Source organism: Pantherophis guttatus, chromosome 1, assembly GCF_059756535.1.
Source record: "Pantherophis guttatus breed Tessera chromosome 1, ASM5975653v1, whole genome shotgun sequence".
Lineage (NCBI taxonomy): Eukaryota > Metazoa > Chordata > Lepidosauria > Squamata > Colubridae > Pantherophis > Pantherophis guttatus.
Window position 1 is genome coordinate 134,703,303 of NC_142063.1, and position 15,567 is coordinate 134,718,869.

Genomic DNA, 15,567 nt, shown 5'->3' on the forward strand with positions numbered 1-15,567 from the left:
GATTTAAATAGATGACAGCTGAAATCAAAACTGGAGATGACAGTGCTTTGTTAAAAGAAAATAAAGAAGATGAAGAAGAGCTTGTTCTAAAAATAAAAATGGAACGTGAACAATGAAGGTTAGTTTTCCAAATTTGGAAAGCAAAGGTAATCTTAACCCAGAGGCTCAGTGAACTCTGATGGTTGATAGTAAAGATGTGACGGTTGAGAGAAACTTTTATATCTTTAGGTTCAAGAATAAGGATGAAGAGTGAGCTGGAAAAAAATTAAACCAGCAATTAATCCTAGTGATATAGAACATGCTTAACTTTAAAAACATCATGAAAGATAAAGATATATTTATGACAACCATGTTCAGAGTAGTTAAAACTACAGTTTTTCCAATGGTAGTGTACGAGTATGAAACCAGAACACTTTGAAAGAGTGGGAAAAGTTAGGTAGATTATTTTGATATGGATCTGGAGGTGATTATTATCATGGACTGGAAAGAAAATCAGTTAATGGATACCAAATCAAACAAACATAGCTTTTTCCCTTTGTGATGATCGGTCAGCAGAAGCTCACATTTTCGGGGCATATAATATCAGTGGATGCTGAACTAGGACAAAATTATTATCCTTGGCAAGATTGCTTGAAGAAGAAAAAGAAGGCAACAGATTGGGTAGTTGAGCAGGATCAAGGAGATTACAGAATTCTCTTTGGAAGAGCCACAGGGTATTATTAGAGAGAGGTAGAAGAAGCAAGCACTTGTCCATGGAGTCTACAAATAGCAGTTACCTACTTGCATTTCAACGAAAAATCCCTTCTTAGTAAAGCCTTTCAAATATGAGCAAAGCCTTCAGAGAGGAGCTTTTCTTCCTACCAGGGCAGAGATTTCTTTGCCCTCCCTCCAATCCACAGTTTGAGCTGTTCAGGCAGCTCAGATGCCGCTATTTCAGAAAAATTGCAAGTTACCTGCATTCACATCTACTTTGTCACAAACTGATTGCTGTGAAAGCAGCTGTTTTTACAATTATTTCCCTACTGCCTGATGTTTTTCCCCATTGGCTCAAATCTTACACATTTAAAACTGATGTAAAGTCACATCTTCAAGTTAAACTCAATTCCTGGTGACTTCACGGACACATATTCAGTGCCAACCTGCATTTTATATTCTCCTCCTCGTCCCAGTTCTTTCAAACCTACTGTGAAAGCAGTAGGCAAAGCACACATATTTCTGTTCATGCATCTCAACTTAATATTTGGAGAGGAATTGTCACTACAGTTTGACTAAACCTTCACTAAACATAATTAAAGTTAGAGAACTTGATGCCTGGTGATTAGAAGGATATATCTATTTATTTAGGGTGAAGAGAAATATTGAAGTGGTTTCCCATTGCCGTCTTCTTGTATTTTTTTTTTAACGTCTCAGCGTAGGAATCCCTGGAGATTCTCATTCAGGTACAAACTAAACCCAACCACCTTTAGCTTTTAAGTCCAGTGTTTCACTTAATAATGTGAGAAAATGTAACTTTTCACCCTTGCCCTCAGTTGGATATTTGAGTTAATTGTGCTGAAATCATAATAACTATTGGTATGAAAGATTTAATAGATTCTAAAGATGAGCTAGATATTCTGACAGATAGCTGACTTAGCTATCTGAATGTATAAATTCAGATTCTACATAGAAAGCTAGAGTTTCCCCTGGTATTGAGAAGTACCCCAAAATTCATTGTTGGGGAGAATCCAGGGGTGAAATCCAGCAGGTTCTGACAGGTTCTGGAGAACTGGTAGTGGAAATTTTGAGTAGTTTGGAGAACTGGCAAATACCACCTCTGGCTGGTCCCAGAGTGGGGTGGGAATAGAGATTTTGCAATATCCTTCCCGCAGGAGTGGGGAGGAGTAGGGATTTTGCAGTATCCTTCCCCTGGAGTGGTGTAGGAATGGAGATTTTGCAGTGTTCTTTCCCTGCCATGCCCACCAAGCCACGCCCACAGAACCAGTAGTAAAAAAAATTGGATTTCACCACTGGGAGAATCTCATAATAATGTTATAAGATTAAAAGCAGGCTGTGGCTAAGTATTGTTCTCTTCCCACGTTTACCTCAGGAGAGATTTAACAGCAAGGCTATCTTTGGAAATAGCACATGGCAAAGTTCATAACTTAGAAAAGATTTGATCTGAACTCAACATTGTACTACCTCTCTTTACTTACTCCGAACAGTAAAACATATTCCCTCTCTGAGAAAGGACTTCTCACCATTTTTTTCATATCAGGCACAAGATAGGGGTTTTTTACACTGATTTAAAGCTTTTTGCAATATTTTTGCTTGTTTGACTGAGCTTCTGTTTATTCTCATCTTTGCTCTCATTTGTTTTACTTATTTTTTTACCAATAAAAAATGAGTTATTGCTTGTGAATGGCAACGGCACTATATTTTAAGAAAAAATTCCTGGTCCATTTAAAACAAAGCAAATAATATGGTAATTAATTATTGGTTTTTATATGTTATTTAGATAAAGAAAATGAATTCAGACATACATTATTCTGCTTATTAAGAAATGTTGTAGCATTAAAAAGCCTTTCCAACATATTTAATTTCATTGAAATAGTTATCATTTAATATGATTCTAAATTAAAACTAAGTGATAAGAATTGTATTATGCACTGGATTTACTTTTGATTTGCTATTTTGTGAGTGCTTTAATTTATGCTGCACAATTAAAAACAAGCAAAATTGGAAATTTAAAAAACCACTCAATGGCGAATGCATCTAAATTAAACCAAAAAAATTATTTAACAAGTACATAAACCACTGAGTGGCTAAGCTGCAAACATAATCACAGTCAAGTTTTAATTTGCCAGTGATAAAACTGAATATCTGCAAAAATAATGACAGCTTATCCAAACAACATTGAAAGTCACATCAGATGTTGGCAGCAATCTGTTAGATAAAATATGAAGAGCTGAACTGGGCAATTGGTGTCCAGCTTTTCTACCTATTGCTTGCCCTGCAGTTAAATGTCAGCAAAATGACAGCTTTCTACCAAAAACTTATCATGCTCTGTTGAGCGCTTAAGGTATTAACAGATATCGGAAGACAAAAATTAAAAAGATAAATTTAAAACAAAATACAGAAAATGCTTTAGTTCTATCTTGTATACTCACTTTGTTTAGAAATAAAATAATCTGAATCTATTTAAATTATTCTGAACAAAGTACTTTTGCCACTGAAATGCAGAGTGGTTTAGTGTAATAGGGTCTTTTTGTGAAATATACAGGAAATATTCAAAGAGCTAGAGGAAAACTGGAGAACAAAGTGGTATTGTTTAACTAAACCTTAATATCCATAGTTAATTTCTGTGAGTTGCATTAGCCAAGAAAACCTTGTCTTAAGTGGATTCCTGGTGCTTTTTTAAAAAAACCAGACCAGAGATGACCCAAATATAGAAAATGGATCTTACTTTATTTTCCTTGAATACCTATTCCATGGAGACAAGGCCCTTCTATGCTGTAAGAAGTCAGAAGGAGCAAAATAATGATTCCAGACCCCACACATTCTTTTTTTTTTTTTCCTGTTTCTTCTGCTATAATATTTTTGCCCACCGGATGCTTCTTTCAAATAATTTCATGTTGAGCCACGTCTCCGCAAACAGTTATTCTGAACCTGAAAATGATCATTGATGTATTATTTTTATGAACGATTATGAGACTAGGAAGGGCAGCATTGGCTGTAGAGAGGCTCTTCCATAATCAGCTCTTTTCTGGGCCTGATCCACCAGAGCAGAGAATTGTCAAGTTTTCAGGAAATAAAAACTACATAATATTCTTTATTAAAAGCAATACAGGTAGAACTTGACTTACAACCATTTGTTTAGTGACCATTTGAATTTAAAATTGTAAAAAGTGACTTATGATCATTTTTCACACTTATGTTCATTGCAGCATACCCATGGTTACATGATCAAAATTCGGACCCTTGGCAACTGATTCATATTTATGACGGTTGAAGTGTCCTGGGGTCATATGGTCACCTTTTGCAACCTTCTGACAAGTGACATCAATGGGGAAATCAGATTCATTTAACATCCATGTTGCTAACTTAACAACTGCAGTGATTCACTTAATGACTGTGGCAAGAAAGATCATAAAATGGGACAAAACCAATGGTGGGTTTCTACCGGTTCTCCCTGGTTCAATAGTGGTGGCGGCTGGAGGCTCCGCCCACCCGCCTGGATATCATCACAGATGCTCTGAACATGTGCAGAAGGGTCTGCGCATGCGCAGAAGCGCCATGAGCAAGTGAAGCAAGCACGCGCATGTGCACGCTCCTGGTTCCGAAGTAGTAGCGAAGGTAAGTGGAACCCACTACTGGACAAAACTCACTTAATAATTGTCTTGCTTAGCAATGGAAAGATAGGGCTCAATTGTGGTCATAAGTGAAGGCCTACCTATATAACTGAAGACTGTAGTAAGTGAGATACTTCAGAAATAGAAGTGAAGATCAGTAATGTGCAAAATTAACTATCCTTGATAGAAAACCATTTTTATGTGCTTAAAAATACCTCAGGGAATGCCACCACAAAAAAACAGTCCCGCTACAGGATCATTGTTCAAGATGCACTTAATGGAGGATCGGAATGCCCGGACACCTTATTTGAAGAAAGAGAGTGTGAAGGCGTCTCACTTTGTCCCACCTACAGGTAAAGTAAAAAAATATCTCTAAACATGATTTGCCAGAATGTCATTCCTCAGATTACCAGTGATAAACTTGCTTCTGGACAGATTTAGAAAGAACTCATCTCCTTTCTTCATTGAAGCAACCCCTTTACTTTCAGGCCTCTGTCTGAATGAAGTGGATTCCTTAAAGCAGTAGCATCTTTTCTTAGGCTTTAAAAATCACAAGAGAGCCAAAACTTTTCTTCCAAATTGGTTTCGAAATATGTTCAGCCTTATTGATTGCCCTTTTGGACAATGCATTATTTTGATTGACAGTGTAATAATATACCCGGGGATATAACAATATACTATGGTATACAGTAATATACATTATTATGTATTATAATAATGTACTGTTATTTATAAATGTACTATTATACAACAAGGCTCAGGGCTTCAGAGAAGAGTTGATCAGATCTTGGATCAAATCCAAATTACCCTTTCAGCATAGATCCCTGGATGAAATGAGATTCTGAAAGTTCCTGAATCCCACCCAATGGTAGGAATCCTACCCTGTTTCCCCCAAAATAAGACGTCCCCTGATACCGGCTTTTGAGTGCATGGCAATAAGACCAAGCGCTTATTTCAGGGTTCAAAAAAAAATATAAGACAGGGTCTTATTTTTGGGAAAACACAATACATATCTTTCTATCTTTAGAACTTTATTTGGAGCTCAAGGTTGAATTGCGGGGTCCTTGGTGCTCTCTGAGCTTAGTTGTTTTCTTCCAGATGTTTTATTATCCAATAAGGTAACATAATCAGTGCAGTAACATTTCATTATCCAACTAGGTGACATCATCAGTGCTACTGTACTGATGATGTTACCTAGTTGGGTAATAAAATATCTGGAAGGGAAAAAAAACAACAAAGCTCAGAGAGCAGCAAAGAGCTCACAATTTTAACGGTTTTTATTTTATAAGTGAATGGGACAGCCTCTACATAATTCATCCTTTGGAGGATATGATCCTTATATTTACATTTGAGAAGAGTACAAAGGAGAATATATGAGTCAAGGCTTTCTATAGCTTCTTATAATATACATTTATTAAAATGCAATATTTTATATATGCAAGTACTTATTCTGTTATCATTTACTTACATAAATGAAACTAATGAGTAAATTAAACAGTTTCAGTAACAACATGAAGATTCTTTTTGGAAACCAAAATGCTCAAAAGGAAAAAAAACCACCTTGAAATAAGGCCCAGTCATATACTATTCAAGGGTCCATTAGTATTATTATATCTGAGTCAGTTTTGTACATAAATGTTACTACTGGCATTGGTTTATTTTGTTATTTAACACCTAGCTTTAAAATTCAAAAACAACATTAGTGTTAAAGATCCAACTACGGGCATTGTTGATTGAATGGATTACTTTTGATATAAAAATTAATATAAAAATTAGTTTGTAACCTAACCCTAACCTTGTTATATGTGCTCCAACATTCATGTCTCCTTTTTAAGGCCCTGAACCCAGATATTATCAGGCATTCAAAGAAGCAGTATTTGGCATTTTTTAATTATTTTATTTAAAGTGGGTACGTTTATTCATCAATTCTATTCTACATAATTAGGAAGAATTGCTGAAACAATTAGTGGATTGACATATGCCCTGTTACTAACAAGCATCATGTCACCAGCCATTGCTATAAAAAGGCATAACATATAAGGTGACAAAATAGGGCCATCAATATCCCTAACTGAGTAAGCTGTTATTGGTGTAGCCCCTAATTAAATTCTGTGGGGAAAAAATCAGAACCAACAAAACAAACTAAATCTGATGTATCATAACTGTTCCTCTGTTTCCATTTCAGTTGGAAGATCCACAAATGGGGTCAATGCTTATTGGTGCCTGATTCAGTAAGGCAAGGTGTATTAGGACTCAATGAAGCATGTGGGCCCGGTTTGCAGTCAAGAGGTAAGAATTCATCAATAAATGTTGTTACTCTTTATTAGCTACTTTTTCATGGTACCTAATACTTTGCTAGATGTGAATGGTATTTTACCAGATCATTTCAGACTAGCTAAAAGTGATGTGCCTCCTTCAGTCACCTATGAACAAAATAATGACAGCAGCAAAGGATTACATTATGCACTTATTGTAATTAAAATACTCTGAGTGTGGCTTATTATGATTAATAACTCATATATATTTCTCATGGTAAATCTTGGCCTCAATCATTGTTACGCAATTGATTTGGTAAGAGAGATGTGGGATATAGCTGAGGGATGCTGAGAGCCTTTCAAAATAGACCAGACTAGGAAATCAAAGTCATGAATGTAATGTTAATTTTATTATTATGTTACAGCAACAGAATCTTGCAAGTTCTAAATGTGCTTTACCCATCCCTTCCTATAGTTTCCTGAGAACCATGGTGTGTGTGTGTGTATGTGTGTGTCCTGTCTGAATCCCTTACTCATATTACATTTCTGCCCCAGACTAAGATTTTTTTTTATCTGACCAGTGTCTTGGTAGCATTGTCATATTCCTCAAGTTTATTCCTTCTGCCCATTACAGATGCAAGAAAAATGCTAACACAATACATTGACACGGTGTGTCAGACTCCACAGGCAGAAAATAATACAATTTTACAATGAAAGTTGCTGCCTTGCCTGTCTCTCCAGATTCTTCTCATTAAGTGTCAGGGCTTCAACTCATTGGTTCCTAGTTATCAATGAGTCATCCTGAATAAATGACAACCCATTAACATAATAACAGCAAAATTGTCAATTTGCCACTCTTATCATCACTCTAAAAGCTTGAACATGAACTTTTACCTGTGCTTGTTTAGATCTACTTTTCACTTGTTCTTCCAATGTTCCTAAAGTTTTATGCCTCTGAGGACCTTGCAAAACCAGGTTTGCCAGCAGGAACGAGCTGCTTGGGAGCTATCCGATCAAATAACTGTATCATTTCTTGATACCAGAGTCCAACATGTAGTCAACAAAGTTGCCCACTAGAGCACTGGGCAAATATTCAGGTGCCCATTAGAATTTATCTAGTTCCATGGAATGCTTGTGGTTAATCCTTCTAACAGGCCCACCTACTGTGTGAAAGTTTCAAGATGCTTAAAACCACAATTGGATCAAGGAAGGATCTGCTCCTGGCCATGCAACCAGTCTGACATCCTCTACATCCTGCTCACATATCGGCTGCTCAGAAGCAAAGATTAAACAAAGCATATGTCCATTAAATGAACTCCAAATTACTTGGCTAAGCCTAGATGCTCCATTTTAATGAAAGATTTCATTAAAATGGCAAAACATACACAAACATTTCAAGTGTAAATTCTGGTCCCCTCCTCAGTTCTTGTGTGTAACTTGATACAAGTACAAAAAGAGCAGAATTTATTTGCAGCATTGTGTTGTCTGTTTTGCTCTTTGTCCTCCCTGGAGATGCTCTTGGAAATGTCTGGTCATGAACTCCTGCAAATTCCAAGATCTCATGATCTCATAGCACAGAGTTTGAAGTTCCTAAGCACCCAAAGGTGGGAAGATCTCAATATCATATCCTGGCAGGATCTAAGATTGTAGATCTTAAATTGTTTTATCTGATTACCTCTTTTCACCAGTTTCAAATAATGCCATTACTTCCCAATCTCTCAAAACCAGACTCTGTTGTTTTACACACTTGTTTTGGCACTGGAAGTCCAAAATGAATCCTTAGCTTACAAACAAGCAAACACAAATTGCTCCATTATCCTCAGGATATGTCCCAATTGTCCCCAATTTAAGAACTTCTGGCTCAGAATGGGACAACTCGCCACAGCCAACTCGCCAAGGCTAACTTGCTGAGGAATAACGTGTCACAGCCAACTTGCTACAGGACAACTTAACAATTTCAATTTAATTATTTAAAACAAATATTTTAATTTTTGTCATTCACATTCTGTCATTCTGTCCCTCTTTTTGCATCTTTCTTTAATGCTTCAATTCCACCAATTCTTTGATATTAGTTGTCCCGCGGTGAGTTGGCCATGGTGAATTGGCTGTGGTGGCCATGGCAAATTGTCATAGATCCCTCCTGGCCTAGGACCTCAGGAAGAACTCCTGCCAGGCAACAAAGTAGCCAATACATGCAAAGGATAATTATCATCGACACAAAATATTGTAAGGAGAGAGGATCACAGTGGACGTTAATCACATTACAGTAATCTAGATATCAACTGTTACAGTCTTGGGTTTTATGATGAGCAGCAGCAAAAGTACAGTCTAGGATCCCTAGAAAATTGTGTACTAACGAAGTGTGTAACTAAACAAATACTTCAGGATAATGCTGAAAACTAGAGAATAAAGTTATACCCAAAATTAGATTCCAGAAATATGAAGGTGATTGCATGTATTGAAACATCATTCCCAGATTTATTTCTCTTCCTATTTACTATATGATTTGTCAGTGGTGATTTATTTTCCCAATAGATATATAAGCTGTGTAGATACGTTATGAAAACTTTAAACCCTCTAATAAGACTTAAAGGTTTAAGATTTGCTGTCTTCAAAATAAAATAAACAGAATCCCAAAACAAATACTCTTAAATTTTCCAATGTGATGTTTCAACGTTTTCCTTTGTGATTTGTGCTTATTTTGAAAAAGGAGTAGTTATGGATATTTATTGGAGAGAAAAATACATAAACAATTTATAGTTGATAAATCAATGCTTTGTTTTTTTTACTTTAGTGGCAATCACACACAGGGTAAGTATATGGCATACAAAGAAATTCAGAATTGTTTTGGGTTCTCCTGATAGAAGACTTGGGGGAAAAAAATAATACCATAGCCATGACATTTATATATATATATAAAAAAAACCCTACATTTAGAGCAGTGAAATGCTAATTAAGCATTTAAGATCTATTGAACATTAGGAAGATAAAATCTATAATTTCCTTCCTTCCTTCCTTCCTTCCTTCCTTCCTTCCTTCCTTCCTTCCTTCCTTCCTTCCTTCCTTCCTCCCTCCCTCCCTCCCTCCCTCCCTCCCTCCCTCCCTCCCTCCCAAGATGCCATATGGGACAGGCAGCAAGGTTGCAAATGATACCCAAGAATCAGGGATGGGTTCTATTTACCTTTATTACCAGTTCGCATTGTGCCCGTGCCCGTGCACAGATCACTGATGATGTCCGGGTCAGTGGGCAGAGCCTCCCGCTGGTTTTACTGCCGGTTCTATAAAACCGGTCCGAACCAGGGGCAACCCACCACTGCCAAAAAAAATAAGAAGTGCTGTGTGGATCATATTGCACCACTATGGGGTGATGCAAGTCAAGAAGATTGCATGGTGGGGTGACAGAAGTGTGTACAAAGTGCTGTACCAGTCAGGCCTATTTGAAGTATCTTGATTCCAAAATTGCTGTCTTATGATGCACTATTTTTCCCAGTTAAAGGTCATGACAATGAGAGTTTTAATAGTATATAGATACTTGGGTAAAATATATTATCCAATATACCACTCTGTTTATTTAATGCAGGATTTATATCCTAGCTCAAAACTAAGGTCTTAGCCCAAGAATTCAAGAAGTTGTACCAATTGCTCCCACAACCATTTTTCCCCCTGCAATACTCGCCCTTTCTGATAGGTTGATATTAGACAGGAGAAAGTGACTGGGCTTAGTCACCAAATGATCTTTGGTGATCACGTCTGACACTGTATCCCAGAGATGGGGTTTGTGGTTTTTTTGGGGGAAACATCTCTAACTTAAAAGGGAGCTATTATTTTCTATGAAAGCCTAGCGTGCAAAAGTTAACTGAAAAGAATAGTAATCATTTTCTAAGGAGGAATGAAAGCCAGTTTCTTCCCTGGTTTAATACCAAAGTTTTAAACAGCAGATGAATGTGTATGCATTCTGTTTTATAGATCTTACGATAACACTTCCAACATTTGTGGTAGGACAGGCAAGCTAATCTAATGCATTGGGAGCTTTTTGGAGCATAGATGTTGGTCTTCATCCAACAGAGCATTTACCACTGTCTGTTTGTTTGTCTGTTTGTTTGTATTGGAAGCTGGGCAGGCTGCCCTCCACTTTCATTGCAAATGAAATAAAGCCACCCTGCTAATACAATTATTAGAAATAAATTAGTGTTACTCATCACAGTTGTTTAATGTTGTGTTAAATATTATGCATATTCTTATTTGCACATTATAGGAGTTTTGAAAACATAAGGAGGCAGAAAACTGTTTAGGCCCTAGAGTGCGATGTTTTGTTTTGCTTTCTGGCCTCTTCTTTTCATTTCAAATGCTTAGTACTCCCTCTGCTTTAGAATAAATTAAAATTCCTTATAGATGCCACAGTTGGCGAAGGATTTGCAGTGCAACCATATTTATATCCGCTAAGAAGTAAGTGGATTTCACTTAAGTGGAAGCATAGAACCTCCATGGGTTGAATATAGTGTAACAAGACCCAAATAATATGTGTGCTACTTTCCACTACTGAAGGGAATTGTGCTTATTTAAACAGTTCCCCCTATACATCTAGGCTTTAAATTTGCTCCTTTGGACTTCGTGTAATTGCTATTATTTATTCATATAAATCATCACAAAAGTGTTCTATGAAACTGCAGTGTGTAATTTAGGAATTCTATTAAATGCTGAAATTAACAAATGTATAATCAAATTATAAAGAGTAATATAATTTAACATTTTGTTCATTAGGACTATTTTGTGATTATGGTACTCATTTCCCCCATGTGTCATTACTATATACTAACTTTATAATTATTCTTTCATGTTTATTATGCATGTAGATAAATTTATTAATTGGAAGTGGATTGCTATAAAATCCTGTCCCAGATGTAAATCTAGGGCTTGTTTACACTTCGTAATGCTCAAGGTGTAGACATGGGTAAATCTTATAAAGGGAACTGAAACTTGACAAGTCCTCAAAAATCATAGCATAACTCAAATCTCAGCTAGAGAAGTGTAACCATGATGATTTGACTATAATGTTATGATGGATAAATCGCACAATTTATAAATGTTAATTGCTCTTCTTTAAAACAATGTTTTATAGATAAATACTGTGATATCTATCTATAATGGGAAAATGTTATGCATAAAAATGAAGCTACTTAATCCAGTCCATTAGGTGCTCTGTACGAGGCAATCTGTCAGTTCAGTCCTCTGATTACTTTGAAATATTCTTACTGACATCAGTGGAATTGTTGCATGAGAACAAAAAATCTGCCTGCCTGAAAGGTTAATTAATTAAAATGCCAGCTTCAGCATCATGTTTTATGTTGAAGAATGCTACCAGAGCTTCCCCTACCCCAATAGTATTATTAGGAAGTAAAATGATGGCTGCTTAAAATCCTATCCTTTGTTCAACTGCCCGGAGGAAAATAAAAAGTTAAAAATCAACATAAGGAACAAGAGAGGGTTAGGCAAAGGACATCTTTATCAGTTTGCCTTTGATAAATTGATATCATGTGATTGTTCACACTCATATTGGCCAATTTTTGAACCTTCTCATTAAAGCCATACTGTGAAAGTGCCCGTAATATGCTCTAAGAATTCCAGTTATGCCTTCTGCCTAACTATTGCCTCAGTGTTTTAAGTTTATATTATAGCCTGCTAATTTGGGGGCAGTTATTTAAAGGTAACATTAAGACCATTAAAATAGTGACTGTATCTCTGAAGATATTATAGTTCTCCCTATTATAGCTGGAATTCAGAAATATACATCATCATTAATTTGGAATGAGGTAAAAAATCTAGAGGATATTATTCTGCATTTGTAAGTTTCAAAAGAGACACTTTAAGCTCTGTTATTCATCAGTCATACTTGCTCACCTTGTAACCTTATTGCATTTAAATGTGTATTTTTGCATTATCAGTGCCACCCCTTCCAAGCCAAGTCTTCTGAATAATTAAAACACAATGCAACACAATAATTAAAATGAGTAATAAAATGATAAAGCGACAAAATAATAAAAGCCGCAGTCCAAAGACTTTAAAATTTTCTGAGCAGCATATATATTTAACAAACATACATCAATTGATTAAAAGGTTTTAGATAATGAAAGTCCCCTTGAAACCCAAGTCACATTGAAAACATTAAAACGGAGTTGGCATCAGGCATACTGTATATCACTGAGACAAGCTCAGTAGTGGGTTCCTCCCGGTTCAGCCCAGTTCAGCCAAGCCGGTAACGGTGACGATATGACATCACCGAACCGGTTCTCTTTGTTCAGGAGCTGGGCCGTCCCGCCCTCTCCCCCCTCCCCCCCGTGTTATTCTTACCTTTTATTTGGCCCTGCCCCCAATCTATTGGCTGCCTCCCGAGTCCCAGCTGATTGGCTGGAAGAAAAAAAACTGTTTAAACTCTTGCTGAGGGGCTTCAAAGGGCTGTCCTACAGCTGATCAGTGTTAAAAGGCATTGTGGTGGTAGACCGGTGCCTCCAAAAACAAATGGGTAGACTGGTGCCTCCAAAAACAAATGGGTAGACCAGGGCCTCCAAAACCAATGGGTAGACCATGTCTCCAAAAACAAATGGGTAGACCTGAATGTTCCAAGAACAAATGGGTAGACCACTACACCTCTGCAAGCAGTTAAAAGCCTGGCAGACCAGTATCTTTGCTAAATCCTAAAGAATTGTCACATGACCATCAAACCACGCCCACAAAATAAGCCACGCCCACAGAACCGATAGTAAAAAAATTTAGAACCCACCCCTGGACAAGTTATCCAGAATTGGGAGGCCAATGCTAAAAAGACAAAGTTGCTGCATTTGGAATCTTAAGGTGTGATAAAAATATATAGGAAGAAATTTTTGTAAATAAAGACCAATATGTTAGTTAAGAAAGAAATGAACTGGGAACCAGCAAATTTTGGAGCTATCTTCAAGGGTATCCCTCTTTCATTTAATAGATAGTTTTCATTGATGTTGTGGTATAAGTGGCACTTTTCACAAGTACCCTTGCCTGGTAAAAGACTGATGTTCAAATGTTGCACTGTGGGGAAATGCCTGTACTTCTCTATTGAACATACTCAAAGCTCCTTCATGATTTTGTGTTCTATTTCTAGAGTTTATACTCTTTCCTACGTATTGGTGCATATAGCTTTATGTTTTTAGTTAATGGAGTCTAAGCAGTGTGTGTGTGTGTGTATGTGTGTGTGTGTGTGTGTGTGTGTGTGTGTGAATGCAAAAATAAATTGAAAGCGGAAGCTCATCTGATACAACAACAATCTTCTTGATACACATAAAATTTTAATGTAAGGTTCTTCCATGTTATGAAGGATATTTGTTGGCCATGACTTCCCATTCACCTTTGAAACTGTTTTGTTTTGTTTTAAGCCAAATTCTTGGAAGCTTAACATTCAGGCAAAACAGCCATCAACAGACACATAGAGATAAATCATATTTATATACTATTCAAATGATAAGAGATGATAACAAAACTAAGAAGGAAACAAAAAGACCAGAACATGTCCTCTCCAGCAGGCAAAATCCAGATAAACAGATTAACACCAGAGAAGCAGAAAACAATACTCTAATCAAGGATCTACCAAGGAGAAAACCACAACCTCACCAATACTGGCAGGGCCAACTACTATATATAAACAGGAAGCAAAGCCTATATTCACTGGACCTGATGATGTTACCTAGTTAGATAATGAAATATCTGCAAGCAAAGAATCATGCTCAGGAAGCATCAAGGGCTATACTGTTCAATAATGAATTATATATTTATAAATTATGTTTATTCTATTCTAGTGCAATTGCCAAGAGAGTCTCCTTCTTGGCTAGAACGAAATGAAGATATTTCAACCAATCAGTGCTGAGCTAATGACTAATAATTGAGATCAAACAAAACTCATACATTTCTCCACTACTTGTAAATTGGATTTCCCCCTTTTCTAAAAAATTTGATCTAGTGCAAGAGCATGCTGTGACCTGGCATGTTTTCCAGCAACTACATTTTGCCTGAGTTCAGGCATGGTGAATATGTTCTGTCAACAGATCTGAATTCTTAGAAATCTACTAATTCTTGCAATTTTGAAGAACTAAATTATGTGTGTTAAAAGCAATATTAAGCACAGGTCTATAATAAAGCCCGAATAGTTCATTTTTTTCCTGTAACCATCACAGCATCAAATGTTGTCAAATCAGCCGTGCGAAGTGATTGAATTCTCTGAGTTTTTATAGAGTTTCAACAATGAACCTCTAGAGACAAAGAATTTTTCAGCAAAAATAACGATAGACCTTTTAAATTTCATCACTTCCAAAAGAACTCCTGCCTCGTTCGACATCAAAGGAACTCCTGAGGTGATAAATAATTGATGAAACCAATATGCTAGAAATTAATAAGCTAAATTTAATGGTCATATATCAAACTATCATTGAGAAACTTATTATTTTTATGTGTAACCAGGGCAGGTGTTAGCCCTGGGGAAACATGTAAGAAATAATGGCACGCTATGCATTAGCTATACACTCAGGTTGCCAAACAGCTAAAACTCTCATTTTTAACAGTCTAGTGTTACAACTACTTCATCTGCAATTCTTCCAATAATAAATTCAGTCACGGAGTTCAAATTTCTGACATTCTATTTGGATTAATTAATTGGATTGTTTTTTAGAGCCAGAGGTGAGAAACAGGAGAAAGATACTTATCCTTCTTGAAAATAAACACATGAAGCATTATTGTATATTGGTCAACTCTTTGTTTAATGTAATTAAGCTAGAATCTAACATAAAAATGGTATGACTTTTTGACGGCAGATAAAGTTCCCCATAAAAATCAGGGATCTAAGCTGGCATGAAGCTGGAAAGAAACTTGTCCCTGAATTTGAGAGACAAACTCAGGACCTTTGCAAGCCACAAGTACTTCAGCAAAAGCAAAATAAGTGCTTATTAAGAGAGGAGTCAAATGAT

At 36.5% G+C, this 15,567-nt stretch overlaps 1 protein-coding gene across 1 annotated transcript in view; it reads left to right on the plus strand.

Annotated features, from left to right (window-relative positions):
* THSD7B (thrombospondin type 1 domain containing 7B) overlaps positions 1 to 15,567 on the plus strand; it is a 550,701-nt gene that overhangs the window by 325,798 nt on the left and 209,336 nt on the right. The window contains exons 11-12 of the mRNA XM_060687945.2: positions 4,549 to 4,681; positions 6,514 to 6,617. Coding sequence (XP_060543928.2) covers positions 4,549 to 4,681; positions 6,514 to 6,617 — 237 coding nt within the window. The remainder of the gene's footprint in view (positions 1 to 4,548; positions 4,682 to 6,513; positions 6,618 to 15,567) is intronic.